Source organism: Eucalyptus grandis, chromosome 2 (genome assembly GCF_016545825.1).
Source record: "Eucalyptus grandis isolate ANBG69807.140 chromosome 2, ASM1654582v1, whole genome shotgun sequence".
NCBI lineage: Eukaryota > Viridiplantae > Streptophyta > Magnoliopsida > Myrtales > Myrtaceae > Eucalyptus > Eucalyptus grandis.
In genome coordinates this window covers 14,058,072-14,081,679 of record NC_052613.1, presented here as the reverse complement: position 1 = coordinate 14,081,679, position 23,608 = coordinate 14,058,072, and the positions used below count along the sequence as shown (strand labels likewise).

The following is a 23,608-nucleotide window of genomic DNA, read 5'->3' as shown; positions in this document are numbered from 1 at the left end:
CTGGCAGCAAACGAAACAGCTAATGCCATCTTTGCTTTATATGCTCAGCAGACCGAGAATTTCAGAAGCAAACAGTCATGATAAATACGTCTGCTTATGTCATACTAAAATTAAGCCTGGAAAATAGTCAGATAGAACTCAAAAGGCTTTGCAATCAACTCCCAAGACTCGATTGAGATAAGTCCAAGTTTAGTTTTCTAACTTGTCCAATTTTGTAATCAGATCGCCAAATTTCTTTTGGTGCAATTCAAATCCACTAACTTGGGTGATTTTTCCGATCAAGTTCATTTTATTTTTTTTTTGTAATATCTCACTTAATTACGTCAATGTGATTGTTTGACATGCCTATTGTTAACATTACATAACAAGAAAGGGAAATTTATTATCAAAATTCTAAAATTTTGTCTAACAAAGAAGTAAAGGAAAAATCAGCCCATCAAGTCAAATTCAATTCAGGAAAAAATAGTCAGATCATTAAGAAAAGAAGTCTTTTTTCTCTCTATTCTTCCCCTGACATGGGCCTTGATATCGGGCTTGACTTTTATTGGGCCATAATCTCATCAGCCCAGACCATAATTATTTCACCTTCTTTTTTTAAACTGCAATCAGCTGTTGACCGGGACCCTCCAACTGACGGGCTCTGCAATTTTATTACCAGCAAAACGATCCGAGTTCAATTGTCAACTCTCTCTCTCTCTCATGGCGGATGACGCCGAGGAGGTTGCAGAAGTCGGTCCTCTTGAACAGCTCCCACCTCCTGTAAGCTCTCTCTCTCTCTCTCTCGTCTCTTCAGCTCCGTTTGGCGAGCACTTACCTCCTTAAATTACTCATGGGGAAGTTTTCGCGATGCACTTTTTGGATGCGTCGATGTGTATCGCGAATTGCTTCCACGTAATGACAATTCGGAGAAGTGGGTTCTCTTCGCCTTTCGATTGACCGGCGCGTGATTTCCGCACCACGTTTCGATTCTTTCTTTCGAGTGCTGAATCGAGTCATCGTTTTGATGCTCGTCGACCCTTCGTGGGGGATTGGAAAACAGTTCCTGGAGGTGGTGTGCAAGAGCTCCGGCAAGCGGAGGAGGTTCGCGGCCGGCACGGAGGCCGGATTTGCCGTGCGGGTGATGAACAAGAAGCTGGAGGGCGGGTCTCCGTTTGCTCTCTACATTGAGGCGGTCAAAGAAGGAGAGGAAGGCGTGGCTTTCGGCCCTAATTCGGCTCTGGTGGACTATGGCTCTGGATGGAGGTTGCAGACGTTCACTGAAGAGGATTATGCTGGTAATTTACATTTCCCTGGAGGATCGGAAAACCATAAGATCCCGTGGCTTTTGATGTCGCCGTTCTGTTTCACTCTGTCTTCTTTTGCGCATCATTTGCTATTTCGTTTCTGATTGCTCTTCTTGACTAGGCGGGGACAAAGGCGAAGAGTTTCGGCAAAAGATGGCGCGGCCGGCGCCTTTCCAGGTAAGGGTTGTTAATGTTCTGGATTGAATTGCAAAAATTTGTTTAGAGTGTTCGTTCAAGGAGTACATGTTCTGGGATCTCAAGGATCCTATGATATGTTGTTCAAGTGATGTGATTGATCCCGGATGTTCACCGAGATGTTAACCTGCTCTTAGCCGACACCATCTTCGGTAGAAATGTTAGGACCTCCTTCGTTGATCATCTCTCGCCGACCCAGTGATCTCTGTTTGCGCTGGTCGTGAATTTTGCCATTTCTATTAGGAGGAAGTAGAAAAGGGTCAATTAGTTTTACTTAAATCAGTCTATATCGCTGTTAATTTACGAAGAAAGTGTCTTGCCAATAGTTACTGAGCATTTACAAGCTTACTGATGCAGTCTATCCTTTGATGATGCTATTGCAGAATGCCCACGGATCAGGTGTTGCGATGGATGTAGGAAAACCTGTCATCAGTTTGGCATACATCGGGAAAATATTAGTTGCATTCATTTTGATATTTGTTCTTGGTGCAATTTTCACTCTGGCTCTTGAGTATCTTCCCGTGTTAATTTTGTCAATCAACTCAATTATGTAAAGATCTACTATCCAAGTCAAATGGAATCATTGCTCATTTCTTTTAGAAAATGCACATTTCCTTGTCACGGACATGTAGATTCAACGCCAAGGTTGGCACATACACATAAGGCGGTTGTTGTGCACAATGCAGTCTGAGCAATAACAGTCGGGCATTCTCAGTCAGTTCATGCCTCTTATGAAACATATCTTTATTGGGTGTTGCTGAGAATTGATACAAGGGATGTTGTATGATTGTACTGTCTTTACAACAAAGGAGCGAGACCTTCAGATTCCCCTGAAGACTTAATGTAAGAAAGGGGAGGGAGGAAATTCATTTTATCCTCTCCATGCGTCCCTATTATTGCCAAATAGAGTACAATGAGTTGAATAAATCATGGGGCTTGCGAGTAAATCTTTGCAGGAACTATGCTTGACGATTGGATGGAGCTTGATAAATCTATTGAGTATATGCTGCAGGAACATAGACTGCGCCTTTCAATAAGCTGTGACTCCGGCCATAGAAAATGTAGACTAGAGCTCCAATCAACATCCATATCGAGACACGGAACCATGTTCCCAACCTGGGCATCCAGTTGTCAAACCAAGAATCGGATCGGTTAGATAGAGAGCAAATGAGGGGTATGCATAAATCATTGAGAAGAAAACACTCAAATTCTGAGGGTGCTCACCCAAGATTAACTAATAGGTAGGTGTTGATAAGAATACAGGCAACAGGCAAGAAAGGGACGAACGGACACTGGAACCCTGTTAAAAGGAAAGTCAATGACAGTTTGGATCATTTAAGCATTGAATAATTCCTGAAGAAAACCTAGTCTAATCAGGAATGAACCATGGTCTATCAACACTTGTAGGCAATAGAAGTTACCTCCTGCATGTCCAAAGTCATGCCTTGCATTATCTTGTTCTATGTACGCCAGCACAACCAAACTGCCTAAGACAGCAACTCCAGCCAATCCACATAATATCAATCGAACCACACTGTCAAGTTAATGCAGTAAGGAGTTATGAAGCATAAGACAGTCATGAAATAATAACTACCAAAATTTCAAGAGGCACACAATCAAGGTTATTGAGTGTTTCCATGTAAATTTTGTGCATCCATGTGTGTCAAGAAACCATCAGCATTTCTATTGTGCTACACATACTTCTTTGTGAAATTAAATCTATGAAACCTGCTTCATTTAACTATTGTGCAAACAATTCAAAGCACATGGACCACAGCTATTCAGCAATTGAGGTAAGGACTCATCCTTGTCGATCCCTTTATTACCCCGGGACAATCAATGCTCTTCTGCCTTTCAGCACTTACCTGGTAGAGTTAACTATCGTTCCATAAAAGTTTGTCCATTGAGATAAATTAAGCTCCATTGAGATGTTTAAAGCCAATCTAATATATCTATAGAATGTTCAAGATGGATGAGTATAGCTAAACTACATGTCGAAAGCGAAAATCGTCTCACAAAGGACTCAAGAATAAACAACTTGCTCTGACAAAAGAGTGACGAGAGTAAATGGAGGTTGACCAACCTTGAAAGGCCTTCAACCGAAGCAGCAGATGCGACTATAAGAATTCCTACACATACAAAAGCTATACTCCAGGCAGCTATCTTCCGCCTCCCTTCTTCATTATCATCTGTATATGTCCAAGTCAAAAATTAAGAAAGAGCACGTGCATAGTGGAAGCAGAGGCAATGCACTATGACCAGGAAAAAGTTTACCCTTGGAATCAACAACCCACAAAGGCCAGTTATTTTGTCCATAACAGAAGGAGGAACCCTCTTGTATTCTAAAAGGCATGTCTACTTGTGTAGAACTAAGAAGGGAAAGACTATTTTACACAATGAAGTGGAACCCACTTAGCCAGTGTTCATCCACCTAAGAGCTGGCAAAGAAAAAAGTGACCATAGCCAGCTTAAATAGAGGACAAGGGTGTGCAGGAGGAAGAGGAGAGTTCTTGGAATTGCAATTCAGTAGACACGTTCGGAGGGAATTGAATTCACACATGATTATGTCAAACAATTCTTCACAGTAATGTAAATGACAAAGAAGTAGGTTAGTTAGTCTCTCAATACCTTTAATCACAGGTTTTTGCATGATATCTTCTTCAATTGAGGACTCACTTGTCTCAATCAACAGCTGATTATCCTCCTTGGATGAGACAACAGAATATCCAATATCCATGGAAGCAGTTCCCTTGAGGTCATTATCAAACTGTGAAGATACTGAACCAATGGACTCCTGGAGTCCTGATGTAAGAGGAACTTCATCTGGTGGAACATACCTGATAATCAGGACAGAAACTGCAACAGTGGTGAAAGCAAGAAGGGTTCCCACACTAACCTGCACTAGGAAAATGGAGAGGCAAGCACAGATAAACAAGTGATTTTGACCCAAAAATCTCTATATACCATTCCAATTGTTATTTGACTTACCATCCCAGCCAACTGTGAGACATCCATGAAGAATGCTAAGGCTGCAGCCAGAACGCCAGTCATCACTGTGCTATTTACTGGAACTTGAGTGTGTCTGTTTATATTTCCAAAGAATGATGGCAACAGTCCATCCCTAGCCATTGCCATCAAGATTCGAGGCTGAAAAGAAAGGGAGTTACAATTCAGTCGATAAATCATACTTGTGTTTCCCGACAAGCGATCATTATAGAACTAGCCATATCACTTGATACAGGATAACACGAAGGAAGAGGAAATTACAAACTGAAAATTTTGAGTGCATTTGCTTATATTGGAAAAGAATGATGGAAAAAATTCATTCCCATCCATTGTGATCAAAATTCAAGGCTGGAAAGAAAGCGTTCACTCTCTAAAACATTTGTATTTCCTGTCCAAGCAGTTACTTTAATTACAGAACCAGACAAAGTCAACTTCATATTTGATGAGTTCAATGATATACGAAATTTCAGGTATTATAAGGATTAAATTAAATATAGATTGATTTAAGAGAGGACTAAGTGAAACAACATTTATAACCTGTTGACATCATGAAGAAGTGAAATACTTAAGACTGCAGCTTATCATGTCCAAGCAGGAGAGGGGGTGAAAGTTGGAAAGTCTCAATAGTCACTGACTATAACTACCTTTTATAATGAGGCTAAAGCCCGAGTTATATGCATACCTGAGGGAGAATTGAACCCATCAAACTCGAGCATAGAGCCATGATTGCTCCAGTGGTTAGTATATATCTGCCATATAAAAAGCATACCTTGAAACCAACTGGTCTGTGGGAAATGTACTCAAGCTTAAATTGTTTGTCCACATATTAAAAGCAGAATAACATGCTTACACTGCCCATTGCATCCCATAGTGAGCAAATGTTGAGGAAATCGGGGTGTCTGGATCTAATGCATAGTATGGTACCAAGCCAACAATTACAACGGACACAAGCATGTATAATATGCAACATATAGACAATGCCACTCCTATACCCACGGGCAGATCTCGTTGAGGATTTTTCACCTGTCATGTTGATCAGAAGTCAGCTTGAGGTTTGATATTTTTCAACAAGAAAAACTGTGAAGATAATTCAGAAGTAGTTAATTTATGTTAATCGATTATAACATCACGATAAGTCAATGATGAATCAACTCTGTGCCACTACCAGTAAGAGAGCAAGTGACCAGAAATAGAAGTATTTTGTGCCGTGTCATCAGAAAGTACTCAAGCTATCAACCTAAACATCAAATAAACTTTGACTTTTTGACCAAAATCATCATCAAATTGTCTACTGCATCTTCAGTAGACCTGGCTCTGTTTTGCCACTGATAAAGCTTGCACAGTTTACTTCACCTGCAATGACCATCTACAACTTTGTGCCACAGATATGGTGATTAATTTCCAGAAGATTTATCAACTGCCTGCTCTCTCTTAATTGGTTATTGCAAAAGAAAAAGTTAGGTCTATGCTGGATTAAACTAATTAAATGCGACATGCACGCATTTCATTTCAATATTTTTAACCGCAAAGAAGGATGAGTCAGAATTTACGATAGATTTAAAGTTTCCCAAGAGATCTTTGACCCTAGCTTGATGAGGCAGAGTATGAAATACTATTAATCCTTTAAGAGAGAAAAGAGAGAAGAGAGATTAGGGAGACATCAGAAAGAATATTAATTTGAATTTGGTCTTGAAAGCAAAATAATGGCTAAGAATGTATTTTAGTATATGTTGAACTCCTTCCACTCGAAATAACTCATGGAACCAAGTGTTTGAGATCCTCTCCTTTTGTTTTTCTTTTATGTGTACTCACATTATGCCATGGGACAAACCAGATAGACAATCTCCAGGTAATTTTTCTGAGATCTATCTGAAGTCATTCTTTTGGCATTTTATACTAATATATAATTTTGTCGAAAACCACACTGACAGGAAGGACAGCATGAGCCTAATAGTTTCTTGTTACACTTTATCAGCATCTTTTCTATATAACTTTTTGTATAGTTCGTACATATGGAAAATCCTTACCTCCTCCGCTGTACTGGTAACTGAATCAAAGCCAATGTATGAAAAGAATACAACTGCAGACCCACCAAGCATTCCAGTGACCCCATAAGGAAAGTACCTATAGTGTACAAGAACAATATTAAGTTTCCGCCCACCTCTAAAACACACAGCAAGGGAAGTACCAACACTGTAGTTTACCCGTTCGGAAGTTCATAGCCTACCCATCCAGTTTTGAAACCTATATATCCACCAGCTGCGATTATGAAAATCATGGCAGAGACATTTATTGTCGTAACGATGGTTTGCACCATTGAACTCTGAAAAGTTAATTTACAGTTACTAGAGAGAAACTAAAACTCAAAGATTCAATTTGAAAGCAAAAAAAACGAAGAAAAAAGCTTCAAAAGTAATAAAAGGAAATGGTACCTCCTTGATGCCTATGCACAAAAGCACTGTCACTGTAACAACTAAGGCAGCTGCACAAGGATCAACTACAATCCCAATCCCAGGAATAGTATGACGAGCCAAGAAAGAGGGCAACTTGCCTTCTCCTCCAAAAAACAAGGCCTGAAAGAAAAGTAGGAAGGAAGCAGGATAATATGGATTATTAAAGAGACTAAGAAACACCAGTTACTCTCTTTCTTTTTACAATAATTATCATTCCCAAGGAATGGAGATAAAGGAAAGGAATATATTGGTTGAAGCACATACTTATCATTTTCGTATATGGCAATTATGACATTATACTCTGCAAGTTTAATTAAGTCATGCTTATCAGACTTGGATTATCCGTCCATGCATTACATGATACCCAGAACAAGATCAGATAATTGTGAACGCCAAAGGAAGACAAGGATTAGGCAGTTATATAATCATGACTAAAGACCAGTACGATGAATCGACATCTATTTCCATGCTTATCAAGATTTTTCTTCCAATGCTGCTAGATTATTTCCATATCAATACATTATATTGAGATATCAAGAAACTTCGTAGTAGATAATGAACTTTACAGAGATTTACTCTGCCCCCTTTATGGTTAAGCACTATGTGATGCCAGCTCTGTATTACAATGTGGAGCAAGTAGAGTATGAGGACTAAAACCCCCCAAGTTTCTATTCAAAATGTCATAATCAACGTACAGATCCTCCCTATAAGTCGTAACTTCCAAAAAGTGTCTGGTATGACCCGGCATAGCATTAGAAGAGGTGAGAGGAGGTAACATGATAACCATTCCTAACCTCATCTACCATTAACGGCATGAAAATGAGAAGAGCAGAAGTGACCCTGATGTTCTTTCTATGAGAAAGACTTCTATTCAACAATACCACCCCTCTTCAATCTTTATAGTTTCCCAAAGTGATTCATAGATCAAAGTAAATAGTTGGCTAGAAAACTTGGGTGTTTTGTAATCCCTTGATTACACTCCCAAGTAGGAGTTCTTGATGCATTTGGCAATTATGACATTATGACTATAAACTCTGCGAGTTTAATTACGTCATGTTTATCAGACTTGGATGGTCCGTCCATAAATTACATGTTAACCAGAATAAGATCAGATAATTGTGAACGCCAAAGGAAGACAAGGATTAAGTAGTTATATAACCATGAAAAGAGACTAGTACGATGAATTAATATCTATTTCAATGCTTATCAAGATTTTTCTTCTGATGCTCCTTGATTATTCTCATATCAATACATCATATCAAGCTATCAAGAAACTCCATAGTAGATGATGGACTTAACAGAGATTTACTCTGCTCTCAAACAGAGACTTACTCTGCTCTCAAACAGAGACTTACTCTGCTCTCTTTATGGTTAAGCACTATGGGAGTTTTTGCCAATTAAGATGGTGTGTATTAAACCAGGGCTTAATCAATTCAATATATAATGTCTTGTCAATGAAAGATTCTAAACTAAACCCTTCAGCAATAATGCCCTTAGCTGACCAAGTACCGTTGCATCCCTTGAGTTGCAGCCATATAATGTTATAACATTGAAGGACTGTGGATAAACTGCCAACAGTTTGGATGGAGAACATGAGCAAACCATTTACACGTGTTCTAACACATTAAATAGAACAGGGGTTGATCTTATAACATGTAGTTACCAATTATGAGAATAGCGCACCAGATTTGGGGAGATACCCCGGGCAACAGCTGAACCGCCGATTGTGTATTCCAGGATCAGTGACCAGCCAATCATCCAAGCAACACTGGAGTAACGACAGATGAATAAGCCGATAACAGCAGGCATGTAAACCCCCCCCCCCCCCAAAAAAAAAAAAAAAAGACAACTTTTTTAGCTTTATGATACTGGTGCAGTATATGCTCCAACTTGAAGTGCGGAATGCACAATCTAATGGCTTAGTCATTTCAGGAACTTGACGCTGAATGAAAGAGCTAAGACTGGTTACCCCTCGCCGACGCATATGTACGTGTAGTGATAGGCGCTGCCGGCGGACGGACATCGACAGGCGAGCTCCGCGTAGCAGAACGCGGAGAGCGCGGCAGCTACTCCGGCGATCAGGAAGGAGATGGTGAGAGCAGGTCCGGTGTATTCTCTAGCCACCGTCCCGACGAGAATATACACCCCGGCCCCGACGGTCGCCCCGACTCCTGAAATTGGGAAAAAGACAAAACAAAAAAAAAAAAAAAAAAAACGACGTGATCACCACGATTTCCGCACGCACTGAAGTACCGGTCATCAGACCAGAGCACCGAGGAGGGAGGCGTTACCGATGGCGACGAGGTCGAAGACGGACAATCGCCGGGCCAGCTGCTGATGATGGCCCTCGCGACGCGCGTGGACGGAATCGACCTGCTTCCTCCGCACCAAGCTCCGCAGCGCCCCCGACCACTTGCCCCCGCAGAAGCTCCCCACCATGTCGGCGCTTGCGAATTCCGCCGGATAAATGGATGAACCGCCGGCGCCGATGGAGCGAAGAGATGGCAGAGAGAGAGAGAGTTGCAATGTTGACTAGAGAGAGAGGGGAACTAAATTATTGGATTGGGAAGGCCGGGAAAGGTCCCGATTTGTTTGTATACCGGCCATACCGGCGAACTCACGTGCGCTTATTCGATCTCGGAAAATCTTGATTTCGAAAAAGACATTCGATTCGTTATGATATCAACAGCTCAAATCTGACGTGTTCTCTCCAACTTGCGGGCGGCTAAAACGATATTAGAAAGTTGCTATTTGGGAATGGATTGGAATTGCCAATTACTGTCCAGACCACAGGTGAGTTCGTGATAGGGAGATTCATTCTATGTCACTATTCACGTGATTCTGAATGGGAATTTCCATGTCGTGGTTTCTCAATTCATTATGGATTGAAACTTGGGCAATGGATAGTCATCAAACATTTCTTCTCGAAACATCAACCTCAAATTCTCTCCATTCGATCGCGATCGGATGTTTTCTATTGACGGAATTTACTGAAGCCACAGCAAAAATGGAAACAGCTGAAAAAATGGAAGCATCATGTCAGAAATGAATTTTCGCGCCATAATAGACCAATGCACAGTAAATAAGCTAGTGACCCCGCTACCTAGGATTCACCAACAAATGAATTTTTGCGTCATAATAGATGAGTGCATAAGAAATACAACGCTCCGGCATCTGAGTCTTCGTCATGCAAATCCAAGATTATGGAAAGGTCTCACTTCTGCTCATGCATCGAAAACTAATGTCCGTTTCTCTACCTAAACGTTATATCAGAGTGTAGTCCACCGTAAGATCTCATTCACCAATCTCAAGTGGCAAAAAGCCATCAGACACCGAACATTACGAACATTACAAACATGTCATAAAGCACAGCCCCATGACAGGATTGCAAAACTAGGAACCGGTCAAAGAATCCTACCATATAAAACGCATATCGCTCAAGCACTTAACAAATACAAAATCTGGCCCCATTGCTGTGACTATCACTGCACATTCGGTGGCCAAGACTGTCCCAAATAACAATGTCAAATCGCTAGAAAAATTCCAGGAACACAAAAAGCGTTTCCTCTATCATCCGAGTTCAAGAATCTTGCCATTGCAAAGTTCCAAGTCCCCATCCCTTTCCTCAAATAAGCTCAAAAAGAAAATGCAAGGCTTCTTATCCCATATGTTCAATAGAATGAGGGAGAGAGGGAGAGGGACAAACCATGCAAATTAGATAGTTCGTCTGAGAACCTGCAAATGAAAGTAAAATAAATGGACAGATGATCTTCAGACACAGAAATTCCTTTCACATGCTGAAATCACCCTATTATTAATCCAGCATTCCCAGGAATACAGAGAACAACGGCTCATGAGCTTGACCTAAGTCAGATCAGCCAAATATAAGTCAAATAACGAGACAATAAAGGCAGACAAGTTTCTCTGCTGTTTTGACATTCAGGAAAGCCAGGAATAATCTACAGAACCCAAATCTTTGAGAGACATGGATGGTTTAACGGACAAAAGGAAGAGGAGGGAAAAATTTCCCCCACTCTTTTGTTTCTAATGTAGTCCTTTTCTTTCACATTCTTGATCTGGCAGCAAACGAAAATGTTAATTGGTCATCCAAAGCAACATATTTACCATTCAGCTTTCTTGGCCAGGGCTCGGACCACTTGCATCTCCTCCGTCGGAGAGGGGCATCCACAAGCTCTGAGTTCTCACATTCAAATTATCCCAGTCTTGTTGCCTAATACTCCTGTCATTTGTTTCATTGCCATCAGAAAATTGTGCAAAAACACTTCGATTTCCTCCTCCACTGACTTGCTCTTCGCATCCTGCAACTGTCTTTAGGAGCTCTGACTGCAGAGATGGGCAGTTCTCTTTAAGATACTCAAAACCATCTGAGCGCATGACAGCTGCACCAATAGAAAAAATTAATGAAAGAATGTGAATCCTAGCACAGGAGCAGCTAGCATACGTAAAGCACCAATGAAAGCTTTAAGCTTCCTTCCTGATTCCAGGCCTTTTAGCAACTGGGCACCTTAGGTATGAATAGCATTAAATGTAGAATCTGTTGCAATAATTGATGATGATTATGACAACAAAACACCAAAGAAGTTTTGATTAAAAAAAGAAATTGTTGCAATGAAACATATGCAGTTACACCAAATCCTAGTTGGAACCTTGTACAAATGGTACAAAATTCTGGAGAAAAAGAAAGACGTGCAATTTCATCATTGATAACACAAAACAAGGTTCAGACTTTGTATTATCCTCAAAATGAGGATTGCATGCATTGATCTAAACTGAAAATTTATTTAAACATGCTAACCTCAGCATGCAATGTCTCTAATGTGATAATATCACAAGTGCAATCAATCTAAACTAAAAATTATGCAAGTGAGCCCCAGAAGCAGTAACCAGGCACACTGCAACAAAACAATCATATCCATCCACGCATATGGCAGTTTGAGGACAAGTTGCTTAAATTCTATAAAACTAAAAATTGTGTGTCAACTGGAGAGATAAACGTACCTACAAGGTTTTCAGCAGCAAATTTCAAACAAATAGATTTTAGATCCATGGCATGATGCTGCTCAGCAAGGGCCAAGATCCTGGCAACAGAATCCACAGATATACCCTTACAGAGAATGGACTCACAAATCAGTTTCAATCTAGGCAAATTGTATCTATCTGCAGCAGCTAGAAGCTTTGCCACCGGCATTTCTGATGGACTGCAAAAGGCACTTGGTATTGAAAGCTCCTCGTCTTCATCTAAAGTGTCTTTGTAGATGAAATGTAGCAAAGCCTGCTCCACAAACACATGGATACTAAGATAAAAGGAATACAAAGCTAGAAAGGAGGAGGATAGTCCATAATTCAAGCTATGCAGCCTATATCTAGAGCAAGGAAACCAAAACATACCTGGAAGACTGTAGGTTCCATATCACTTATAATTACTTCATCACTGTCTTCCTCCATTGCATTCAGGAATTCAGACTCAAATACAGGAGATCGAGCAGCCAAAACCAGCTTATGAGCATGAAACTTTTCCCCAGACACATTAAAAGTAACATCAGAGCCTTCTTCTTTCTCCAGCAAGAAGCCAAAGTGTGCACCAATATCAGACTCAGGAACTTGTATGGAATGTAATCTTGGACAGTCTATTTCCGAGACCACAACACCCACAGTGCAATTGATCTTCAGACAGTCATCCTTAAGAAATTCTGATGTTTCAAGCATAGCCCGTCTGAAGAAACGCTTATACCCCCTACAAGGCAACAAGGAAAAAAATCAACACAGAATAGTGGGACAAAATTGCCTGAGGGTACAAGAATTATTTTCAACAGCCCTCATGAAACAGAACGAATGTTCCTTGAAATTAGAAAAGAGAATCTTGAAATTTAAAAGAGAGTAACGCCAATGTGTTAAAGAACCGGATAAGACAGCTGGTTCAACCGGTAGAACCAGATATGGGTATAAGGTCCAGTCTGGCCATGGCCCTCACACCCAGTGTTGACCCAACTGAACCGCCAAAACTCAAATGATCCAACCAGCCTAAGAACTACGCTGATTTATTTTTGCTAGAAAACCATTAAAAAAATTGAACTCTTATTTAACTATTGTATGATGGGATGAGAATGCATATGTCTCTTTTTAGCTATTTTGCAGAGGGAATGAGCCAACATGGATTACCGATTCCAGCTTCAATCACAAGTCATAAGTTTGGAAGAAAATTTTAAAGGTGGAACCACGAGATGCAATGCATAAGGAAGCATTCATGCAAAGCATCTGCACACAAGCTCAAGTCATGCAATCCAAGAGGCCATTGATTGAGAACCATCATTCTTGACAACATAAATCCGAAAACGGAAAAACATTTCAGAAGATTAAGAAGTTTATGCAGACAACTAATATGAGCATCCATTGGCTAGTCCATGAACAGCAAAAGCATTGAATTTTGGTGAAATAGCTTCTGTAAGTGGCCAAACAATATAGGGAATTTTTTTACATGATGTGTGCAAAAAACCCCTCTTATAGAACAGTTATTCATGTTGAAATTATATGGGGAAAGGTTGACCAAGATGACAACATTTAGCCCTCCAAGGAGAGTACTGCTACTATGGCGTGAAAGGTGAGTAGTGGCAACCGCCAATTTAGCTATTGTATGTGGCACTTCTATGATTTTGGGGGGAAAGAAAGTTCTATTGCACCTCAAAAGTGGTTGAAACTATTCTTGGAGAGAAGTGCGGCGTTTGTGGTACTGATTACTTAATATTGCCAAAAGCACGGAATCTATTTCAGTTCCAAGTTTATCGCATTCATAAATACTTAGAGAAACAAAAGTTGAAAAAGCTCTGCTTACGTATAATTACCATGGTACTATATTAAGTGTAACAAAGAACAAGGTCATGGAAGTACATTATTATGGAAGTTTAACATTAACACTCAGACTAAACATGGAATCATTTTAGTGTAAGTCCAGAAGGGAAGCACTGGAATTGGGAAAGAAGTTGATTTAATAACTTGCAGTCAAACTAAAATCCTGTGTTCTATCATAAAATTATTAGATCTACATAATAGATATAAATACTTTAGTTTGATTTACAGTAATCCATTGGCAAATTTAGAAGGTCACAGGAAAATTATAAACCGGGAAAAGATTTGATCGCGCGGCAGAGGCAAAGCATGTTGTCAAATAGCAAGCAGAATGACAGATGCCACTTGAAGTCAAGCAAGTTCACATAAGAAGCTACAGAAATGATGAGGAAGAAACAATGCAGATATGTCATTCGATAATTGCTTTCGAAGCAGCAGATTCTTGTTATGATCAAAAAAGCAACGAGTTGGCTATTTGGCCAAAGCAAAGTGGCTAATTCCTATATGGATGCGGATGATGATGAGAACTTAAACTCATCCAATCTTCTCAACCCATATACTTCAGTTTTTCCAAGCTGTTTCTAAATGCTTTGCTTTCGTAAACACTTTGACCTCGCTATCGTATCCTTTTGTTGCAGTAACAGCTGCGATGCATTTTGCTGTTTATGCACTATTTGAATCGATCTTTCTCAGAGCATCCGATCTTTCGAGGCTCGGCATCGAAGTGCACAGCGAGGAACGAAGAGTGTCGATAATTTTTAACATTCGAACTCAACACTCAAGGGAACAAATCGAGCATGAGATAAGTAACACGGGCTCTCTTCCAACCACCAACAGCTTTAATCGGTGCAGAAAAACTACTAGTATCGAAATTCACCATTCCAAAGCAATCCGAAGCTCATCAGTACTCAGCACATCGCAGGAAAAAAAAAAAAAAGTCGAGGATTCTTGCGAAATTCAACGCCACGATCATCAAAAACACCAAATAGGAAATCAAAACCCGAACCAACCGAACGGAAACCCAACTCACCACATGCTGCCCCTGTACTTGAGCGTGTAGGGCCCGCCCTCGAGGGAGCGATCGAAATGGCTGTGGACCTTGTGCTTGCCCCGGCCGCTCTGGTCCAGGAGCTTGAGCTCGAAGAGGGCGCGGACGTCGGTGCCCTCGCTGGCGAGGGCGATGAAGACCGAGACGTAGGCCGAGTTGTCCTCGGGGTTCTTCCCGTCGGGGTAGAAGTAAATCGCCCACTGGTACCCGCCGACGGTGAAGTTCTCGCTCGCGATGTGCTTGCCCACGCCCATGCCCTTGGCGAGCGAGTACCCCTGGATCGTGAACCGGTGGGAGCCGTTGACGGTCTTGGTCAGCGACTGCGACGACGTCGGCGACACCAGGGGCTGGCGCTCGAGTTCGCGGGCGGATTCATCGCGCGGTCGTTCAAGCTCGCGAATCGCCCCGGGCCGGCCGGCCGGTCGGAGAGAGGATCCGGCGGGGGCGGAGAATCGGGGGAGCGCGGGCGGGAGGTGCCGGAGCGAGGAGGGATTCGCGGTCGGGCGGGCGGGCGAATTTGAATTGGGGAGGAGAGGAAGCGGAGGTGGAGGAGGTGGGGCGATGATCATGTTACCGAGCTCGTTGCCATCGGGCGGAAGGCTTTAAAAAAAAAAAAAACCTCTTTACCTTCTCGCGTCGGGTTTTCCTGGGGAAAGCTGCTGCTCTTCCCGTGTACAGGAACCGAGGGAGGAGTCTTCTCCTTTTCGATTTTCTTCTTCTGTTTTTTTTTTTTTTTTTTTTTTTTTTGCCTCGCGCTTTCGTTTTGTAAATTCTTGGCGGTCGAAGAATTCACGATTTTCACTACTAATAAGAAAAAAATAATACCATTAAAAACCTTAGCGCACTTATAATATATTTACTAGAGCTATGCAACAAAATCGAGACCTACCTAAACAGCCCGAAACTGAATCAAACCAGTCTAAAATCGATAATTCTTAAAGGAACTAATTTGACTATGATTTAATGGATAGATCCGCCTGCCAGCTGTCTACTCAATCAGATTTGACCGATTATATTATATTAATTTTTAATATTAAAAAAACAAAATCAATAAATCTAAAATTTAGGGCTCACATTATTCTTTCTCAATTCTTCATATCGTCTCTCTTGAAATCACTCAAGCTCTCGCCATCTCTCACGTTGTGGTATTACCCAATTTGCATAATCATTAGATGATTCTCAACTGCAACGGTAGCAACATTCTTGGGGTGGACAGAGAATTTCTTTACTTTGTGGTTGCATTACCATATTGAGTTAGTCTAAGAATTCAAGATACTACCGTTTTTCAATTGCTTTAACTTGAGTAAAAGAGATGAGCTTGATTGGATTTGCTATCTAGCTCAATCAAGTCAAACAAGCAATTGTCAGTCAAACAAGCAATTGTCTAAATTTATTCGCCTTCAAAAGCTTCTTATCTATAAATCAAAAACCTTCATTTTAGTTGAGAAAATATTATTATGGACAAATTGTGAATAAGATATGGGGATGACTTCTTTCTTGCGCATTCTCATTCCAATATTGGAGTGCCAAATTTGCCCATTATTAAGTGCACATAATTTTTTCTTATTAGCTTGCCAATTTTGGTTTCCCTCATTCTAGTTATGCAAGTCTAAATTAGCAATATTTAGTTAATGTTTGGAAAGATCGATTCCATGGATCCACTCGGGAATCGAACTGACCGACGGTTTATTTTCAAGGCACTTAAGTGTGTATCTATGCCAATTTTAGACACTTGAGATGTTTGGATCTCTTATTTTCTCCTTCGTAGTATCGGAGGAGTTTGCTTTTGATCTTTATACTTTCTTTTGTAAAAATATAATATTTACTAATCTCGTATGGGTTCCGACCAACCAAGCCTCCAAATAAAAATGACATTTTTAGTCTTTGTTCGTTTTGTCGTGTTCAAAATATAATCCTCTGCTTTGTCTTAATAACAATTGCAGTCTTTGCGGCATTGATTGATCAGATTTTCAGTATAACTATCCGCATTTCCTTATGTAGCTTTGCTCGCTAGTTCTTCTAGCTTCGTCAGCAAGAGTTCATTCCATACTCTTACCAGTGAACCAGCTAACTAAGGTGAATTGACAACATATGACTATGAAATAATAGATACCTAATCATTTACTTGATGCGATGCGCCGATGGGAATACATAGCCGCAAAAGCAACCAATGGTCAAGAGAAAGTGAGCAACACCTCATCGAGGTCGGGCGGAACTTATACAAGCAAGCCCCTCCTAAAGAAAAGCATCGCGCGCTAACCTAACCAACTAACTTTGTTGGCCTTTATCTTAGTCGTAGCACGTATAAGTATTTATAACTAGTGTTGTTACCTTCATGGTAATAACTAAATGGATATTTTAATTAATTACCCGAAATTCACACTCAAGTACTGTTGACCTCCTCATTGCATATTCATTAGGACACAAAGTTCCTATTATTACTATTATCGAAAGAATTTCGATAAACTATCAATAACGTTTTACCTATTACAGTCAATGAGTTAAAATTCCAAAACTTTGGCACGTCCTAGGATTTTGTAAAGGTACGGTCAAAATTTATAACCCAGAGGACCTAACTAGACAAAAAAAAAAAAAAAAAAGGGATAATTTCGAGGGCCCCATCAGAAAACTCGGTCCGTTTGAGGAAAATACCGTTAATAAGCAAACGGGCATTACCCGGACCCGCAAAAGGCGCGAAAGTGCACGAACGCATTTTCATCTGAAAATAGTAAAAATATTCAGAGATTCACATTTTTCGAACTTAATTACAATGAAAATACAGGAAAATACCGTTAATAAGCAAACGGGCTTTACCCGGACCCGCAAAATCCTACGTGGACGCCAAAAGGGAACGGACCGAACAAACGTATCGGATATTTCTTCCCAAAAATTCCAGTGAAGAAGAAGAAGATATCCTCCTCCCTCCCCCTCAAGCTCCAGCTCCACTCTCTCTCTCTCTCTTTCTCTCTCTAGCTCTCTCCGATTTTGGCGCCAAATTTCGAGGGATTTCCGATTCGTTTCCGAGCTCTGCGCCGGCTCCGATCCCGTCCCGCCTTCCGCCGACGCTTGTCGCAGCGGGGAGGTGTCCCGCCGCCGCCCGATGGGGACGCTAACGAGCTGGAGCTTCGGCGCGCTCAGCATCAGGCTCCGTTCCTCGTCTCCCGTGGTGCGCGCTCGCGGCGCCGGAGCTCGGCCTTTCCAGCCCGCGAGGTCGAGGGGCCCGTGCTTTCTGTGCGGGAGAGGCGGTTCGGTTTCGTATAGGAGGTTAGATAGGTTCCGGCGATTCAGCAGCGGCGGCGGCGACGGTGGCGGCGGCGGCGGCGACGGCGATTATAGGCCGGAGAGCGAGAATGACTCGGGGAAAGAGTCGAGCGTGACCACCGCGGAGCCGCCGCCGCCCCCGCCGGCCCCGCCCGAAGAGGCTGAAGAGAGGAGCCGCGCTGAGTTCGAGCCTGAGAAGATTTCGTCGAGGGTACGTGTGTAGATTCTCTGTCTCTCTCGTCGGTAATAATTGGTTGCGTTGAATTGTCGATGAGCTAAATCATGAGGCGAGGGTGATTTGGATTTAGTACTGAGTGGCTACGAATTGTTTGAAATGAATCTGGATGTGCCCATGCTAGTTGGATTGAAAAGTGCCTTCACTGACTAAAATGTCCTTAAGTTTGTGCGTAATGTGTGTTCCTTATGTAGTGATACTGCCGTGCACAGTGCCTTCTGGAAGGTAGTTCCACGAGGAGAACTTGGTCCTGAGCGTTTTGGTCAAGTATGATATCCTGCATGTCCTTTTCCACATCATTGCCAGGAAACGAAACATCTCCTGAAAATTTGACTATCTTCATGTCTTATGGAATAGTATCTTTTTTCCTGAAACTATTAAAGGAAGCTATTTACTGAATTGCAGTACGCTGTGTAACTGTGTTGCTTTAATTTTGACCTCAGAGATAATCTGCCGGTCAGTGCACAATACATTTAATTAAGGGTTTCAATTCATGTGCCTCCTCTTTTCAAAATTAGCAAGTTATGTATCAAATGTCAATGAGATAGAAAAGAGAAAGAGACAAAAGAGCAGAGTCAGCTCATTACAAATGCTACATGATATCAATCTGATGAGTATGAAATGTTTATTTACTCCTCCAGCTGCCAGAAACACCTTCATTTGGACCAACTTACACTAGCTTTCAAGTAGACTCTTTTAAACTTTTGGAGCTTCTTGGACCGGAAAAAGTTGATCCTGCTGATGTAAAACTAATCAAAGAAAAGCTCTTTGGCTACTCAACATTTTGGGTTACAAAAGAAGAGCCATTTGGAGATCTGGGTGAAGGTGTACTTTTTCTTGGAAATCTCAGGGCAAAGAGAGAAGATGTGTTTGCTAAGCTGCAAAAACAGCTGGTTGAAGTCACTGGAGATAAGTACAATCTTTTTATGGTTGAGGAACCCAACTCAGAAGGACCTGACCCTCGAGGGGGGCCACGCATTAGCTTTGGTTTGTTGAGGAAAGAGGTCTCAGAACCAAGACCAACAACTCTTTGGCAGTATGTGATAGCTCTATTGCTATTTCTTTTAACCATCGGTTCATCAGTGGAGTTGGGAATTGCATCTCAGGTATTTAGCAACTAATATTACCACTCAACTCTGCACTCCCTGATCCTTACACCTTGCTGCCTTTTCTGATTTTTTTGCCTTGCTTTTTTTGTTATTACATAACTGCTGTCATGAGTTTTTCATGTACTAGAAGTAAGTCCTTATTTCCATGTATTTAACTGCACAGATAAATCGTCTTCCACCGGAAGTTGTGAAATACTTCACTGATCCCGATGCTGCTGAACCACCAGATATGGCGCTGCTATTTCCATTTGTGGAATCTGCATTGCCCGTAGCGTATGGTATCTTGGGGGTTCTAATGTTTCATGTAAGTAGTGTGGCTCTGTCCTTTTGGGATGAAATTCCTTTTGCAAATAATGGTTTGACATTTTTTTCATGGTATATATCCTGTCTGTGAAGTAGTTGTCTTTTTGTTCCATTGTTTTAAATTCGGTGGTCATAATTCTATGCCTTGAGTCTCAAGTCAATTGCCAATTAGATGTCACTCTATGTAGTACCTCTAAGATATTTTAGTAAGCATCTTTATAGGAACGTGATAATATGCACTAAATCCAAGTGAAGGAGTACTTCATACAAGTGTAAGAGTTAAAGCTAACCACCAACAGGCAAGGGCCACTGTTTTATTATTAGAATTTTTTCTTCTTTTCTTTTTCGGTTGGGGCAGGCGGAATAGCCTATGGGCAATCGGGAAGTCTTATAGCCAAAAAATTTGATGTATTCATGTCATTATTGATTTCTAAACTCATTAAATCCACTTTTCATGTTCTAGCCATCAAAGCATGGACATGTCATTAACTGATCAGAAGTTATTTCAGAACTATAGACCTTGGCTCTATTCATACATGAAAGAGTTGTTTATGTGTAGGAAGTTGGGCATTTGCTTGCTGCCTTTCCAAAGAAAGTTAAGTTGAGCATTCCTTACTTTATTCCCAACATCACTCTTGGAAGTTTTGGTGCCATAACTCAGGTGAGTAGTCTTTTGACTCATTAAAATGGCTATTCCAGTTGATACAGGCAATGTTAGTGACAAATATTCTTCTGGAGAATGAAATTGATATGCTGATAAGCATAGTTTTGCATTTTTTATGTTGATGAAGATGTGACTCAGAACATTTTATGGAGCCAAGTTTCTGCTATTTTGATATTATTGTGGTAAAACAAAAGCAATCATTAACCCCTATTGGTCAAGTAACATCCTTTTGCAGCCATCATGCTCTCCTAATATGCTAGTCATTAGCAGGCTAATTTTGTAATCGGTTTGTCAAATACATTTCGAACCTGCCAAGTATCACCAGCTTCCTAGTGAGCTTCTCTGGTGATGCTTTACTTAAGATATCAATGCCTAAACTTTTTGGCACAGCCTTTTTCAACCTTCCACCGGTTTACATATTGCACAATAATTTAAGAATATAGCTGTTTAACGTAATCAGCAAGCTAGAAAATAGTGTTCTGTTTGGCTTATTCCAATAATTCAGTGTTCTCATGCTAGATTTAGAATGTTACTTAATTGTAGTTATATTAATATCATTTCTGTCTTCTCTTCAAAGTCCAGTCTGTCCAAGGTTAACTTCAGCCTTTTCAGTATGTGCATTTCCACATAAATGTATAACCTTTACTGGGCTTGCAGGACTCATACTATACCTGGGTTTATGTTACTCAAGGATTTTATTTATCATTATAGATACACTTCATTTCAGTCTATAGCATAATTTTATAAACTTTTAAGATGCATGGGTATCATAAGCATGCTGGTTTTTTCTTCTTTTCTGTTTTTTTAAAAGAAAAGCTAGACGTCCCTTTGGATTATAGATACCCTTCATTTCAGTCTATAGCATAATTTTATTATGTTTTAAGATGCATGGGTATCATAAGCATGCTGGTTTCTTCTTCTTTTCTGTTTTTTCAAAGCAAGCTAGACATCTGTGTTTGACCAATCTACTTCTAACTTTCCTCTTAAAGTTCTGTTGATCTGTGAGAGTAGTGCAGTTGCAAAATGCATTAGTGTGTCACTGGATGGTGAAGTAATCTTCTAGAAAGTTTAAAAATGCTGTATACTATTGAAGTCCTTTTTACCCTATACGATTAAAATTTCTGCAGTTCAAGTCCATACTTCCTGATCAGAGTACAAAAGTCGACATTTCTTTGGCTGGGCCTTTTGCTGGTGCTGCACTCTCTTTCTCAATGTTCATAGTTGGTCTTCTGCTTTCATCGAACCCTGATGCTTCTGGAGATTTGGTGCAAGTTCCTAGTATGTTGTTTCAAGGTTCTTTGCTTCTTGGACTCATCAGTAGAGCAACTCTTGGTTATGCGTATGTCTCCCTTCTGTTAGCCGTACATTCTTGGCAATTTGCTGGAGATGTTTCTTCTCCAAGATTCTGAAGTATGCTTTGCCTTTTTAAATATGCAGGGCAATGCATGCTGCTACTGTTTCGATTCATCCTCTTCTGATTGCAGGATGGTAATTGGATTGTCCAACCACTATGATACAATATCTCATCCACTTATTGTGATGCGCGAGTGTTTATCTTCTAGTCACGTGTTGCAGGTGTGGATTGACTACATCAGCCTTCAATATGCTCCCTGTAGGATGCTTAGATGGTGGAAGAGCTGTGCAGGTATATCTGCTTGCTTAGGGGTGAAAAAACTAGGTCAATTAGAGTTAATTTGTTGGTGAAAGTGATGCTAGCAGCAATGAGAACTAGAAGAACCAATGCATTAGCAGGTCCCTTTTCTTTTGTTAAAAAAAGCGAATTTCAAAAGCATAAGATGATATAACAACCATGTTAAAATGGAGAGCTGGTTAACTTTGGAAATTACTTTATTAGCACATGGAACTTCAACAGCAAAGACATTGCAACATCTCTTTTTTAGGTCATGGAAGATATTGTAACTTGATAGAGTGTATTCCATCTATGTTTTGCAGTTGAGATTAACTTTGAGAACTGCAGTAGTGGGAGTCTTTGTTTTTGGAAGATCTAATCAGGAGCACGAGAGTGATTATCCTTTCTTAGCTATCTAGTTCCTTTAACTTTGTCAGCTTCTAGATGTAATTCAATTCCTCGGTTCATGCAAGCATATGTCATGCAATGCTGAAGCTACCAGATCATATCCAAAGCTTTCTATATGATTACCAATCTGTGGTGGATGCTTAAGGATTGTTATATTGCATTTTTGGAAGTATTTGGCAAAGGGATTTTTTTTTAGGAGTGGAATTCACATATGCATGACTAAGAATTTTAAATTTGCATTGTCTCTAGTTTCTAGTGTATTTCTGGACATTTTAGCACCCTGTTTGAACTTCCAATATTCCTTTATCCATTTGGCATTGAAATCTTACACTCATGCAGGGTGCCTTTGGTAAAGGTGCTCTACTAGGATCTGGTCTGGCCACTTACACAATGTTGGGATTAGGAGTGGTGAGGCTTTTATTTCTGTCACTTTCTTTGCTAAATCTACTTGAGCTTTCGTACTGCATCCATCTGCATTCACTAATTACATGTGCAAGAAGCTACGCTGTCCCTGGTATGGAAAGCTGAGGGTGGTTTTTCTGGTTCTGGGTTCACTCATATAAACCTGATATGGCACATCATTATTGTTACAGTATACTGCAAAATGATATAGGTCTACGGTCATCATTGTTTTTGTCATCAAATCCTGCTTTCCATGCAAAGTTTTGATTGGATTTTTAATTTTTTCCAGTTGGGCGGACCTCTGTCACTTCCTTGGGGGCTTTATGTTCTGATATGTCAGGTAAGCACAATGACCTTCGATTAAAAATGTCCCTGCAATTGAGGCTCAAAACGGTCTCAAGCGCGCTTTTTGCTTATCTTTCATCTCTGTACAGAGAACCCCGGAGAAACCATGCTTGAACGACGTATCAGAAGTCGGGACGTGGAGGAAAGGAGCGGTGGTAGCAGCTATCGTGCTGGTTGTGCTGACGCTCCTCCCGATATGGGACGAACTGGCGGAAGAGCTAGGTATAGGCCTCGTAACAACATTCTGATGTACAGTGGCAAAACTCAGAGAGAGAGAGAGATGGTACATAAGAGCACACGTTGGTTCAGCCCTCTTCAAAGGGCAAACCGGGAGCAATTTTTGAAACGATAGTGTCAATAAAAAGTCCGCTCGATATTTTTTCTAATTTTCGAGCCGATCTC

General features: G+C 40.8%; 4 protein-coding genes across 4 annotated transcripts; 2 read left to right on the top strand and 2 right to left on the bottom strand.

Moving 5' to 3' along the window:
• The first annotated feature begins 644 nt into the window (after positions 1 to 644).
• Positions 645 to 2,099, top strand: LOC108953825. The gene is made up of 4 exons (XM_010037955.3): positions 645 to 759; positions 1,040 to 1,274; positions 1,405 to 1,460; positions 1,862 to 2,099. The coding sequence occupies exons 1-4, from the start codon at positions 700 to 702 to the stop codon at positions 2,030 to 2,032; spliced, it is 522 nt and encodes a 173-aa protein (XP_010036257.2). The 5' UTR covers positions 645 to 699; the 3' UTR covers positions 2,033 to 2,099.
• A 108-nt stretch (positions 2,100 to 2,207) lies between these two features.
• Positions 2,208 to 9,515, bottom strand: LOC104425300 (cationic amino acid transporter 4, vacuolar). The gene is made up of 14 exons (XM_039307370.1): positions 9,229 to 9,515; positions 8,907 to 9,108; positions 8,621 to 8,705; positions 6,917 to 7,057; positions 6,689 to 6,807; positions 6,512 to 6,608; positions 5,335 to 5,507; positions 5,167 to 5,233; positions 4,467 to 4,625; positions 4,107 to 4,374; positions 3,562 to 3,667; positions 2,900 to 3,012; positions 2,703 to 2,778; positions 2,208 to 2,594 (listed from the first exon to the last, which is right to left on the bottom strand). The coding sequence occupies exons 1-14, from the start codon at positions 9,374 to 9,376 to the stop codon at positions 2,471 to 2,473; spliced, it is 1,878 nt and encodes a 625-aa protein (XP_039163304.1). The 5' UTR covers positions 9,377 to 9,515; the 3' UTR covers positions 2,208 to 2,470.
• Positions 9,516 to 10,721: 1,206 nt separating this feature from the next.
• Positions 10,722 to 15,551, bottom strand: LOC104425298 (BTB/POZ and MATH domain-containing protein 4). The gene is made up of 4 exons (XM_039306567.1): positions 14,832 to 15,551; positions 12,347 to 12,692; positions 11,957 to 12,230; positions 10,722 to 11,337 (listed from the first exon to the last, which is right to left on the bottom strand). Exons 1-4 carry the CDS (start codon positions 15,416 to 15,418, stop codon positions 11,066 to 11,068), a joined length of 1,479 nt encoding a protein of 492 aa, XP_039162501.1. The 5' UTR covers positions 15,419 to 15,551; the 3' UTR covers positions 10,722 to 11,065.
• Positions 15,552 to 17,758: 2,207 nt separating this feature from the next.
• Positions 17,759 to 23,592, top strand: LOC104425297 (probable zinc metalloprotease EGY1, chloroplastic). Its single transcript, XM_010037952.3, has 10 exons — positions 17,759 to 18,321; positions 18,987 to 19,451; positions 19,618 to 19,758; positions 20,317 to 20,418; positions 21,549 to 21,760; positions 21,859 to 21,909; positions 21,997 to 22,066; positions 22,799 to 22,867; positions 23,151 to 23,201; positions 23,296 to 23,592. The coding sequence occupies exons 1-10, from the start codon at positions 17,950 to 17,952 to the stop codon at positions 23,452 to 23,454; spliced, it is 1,692 nt and encodes a 563-aa protein (XP_010036254.2). The 5' UTR covers positions 17,759 to 17,949; the 3' UTR covers positions 23,455 to 23,592.
• The last annotated feature ends 16 nt before the right edge of the window (positions 23,593 to 23,608 follow it).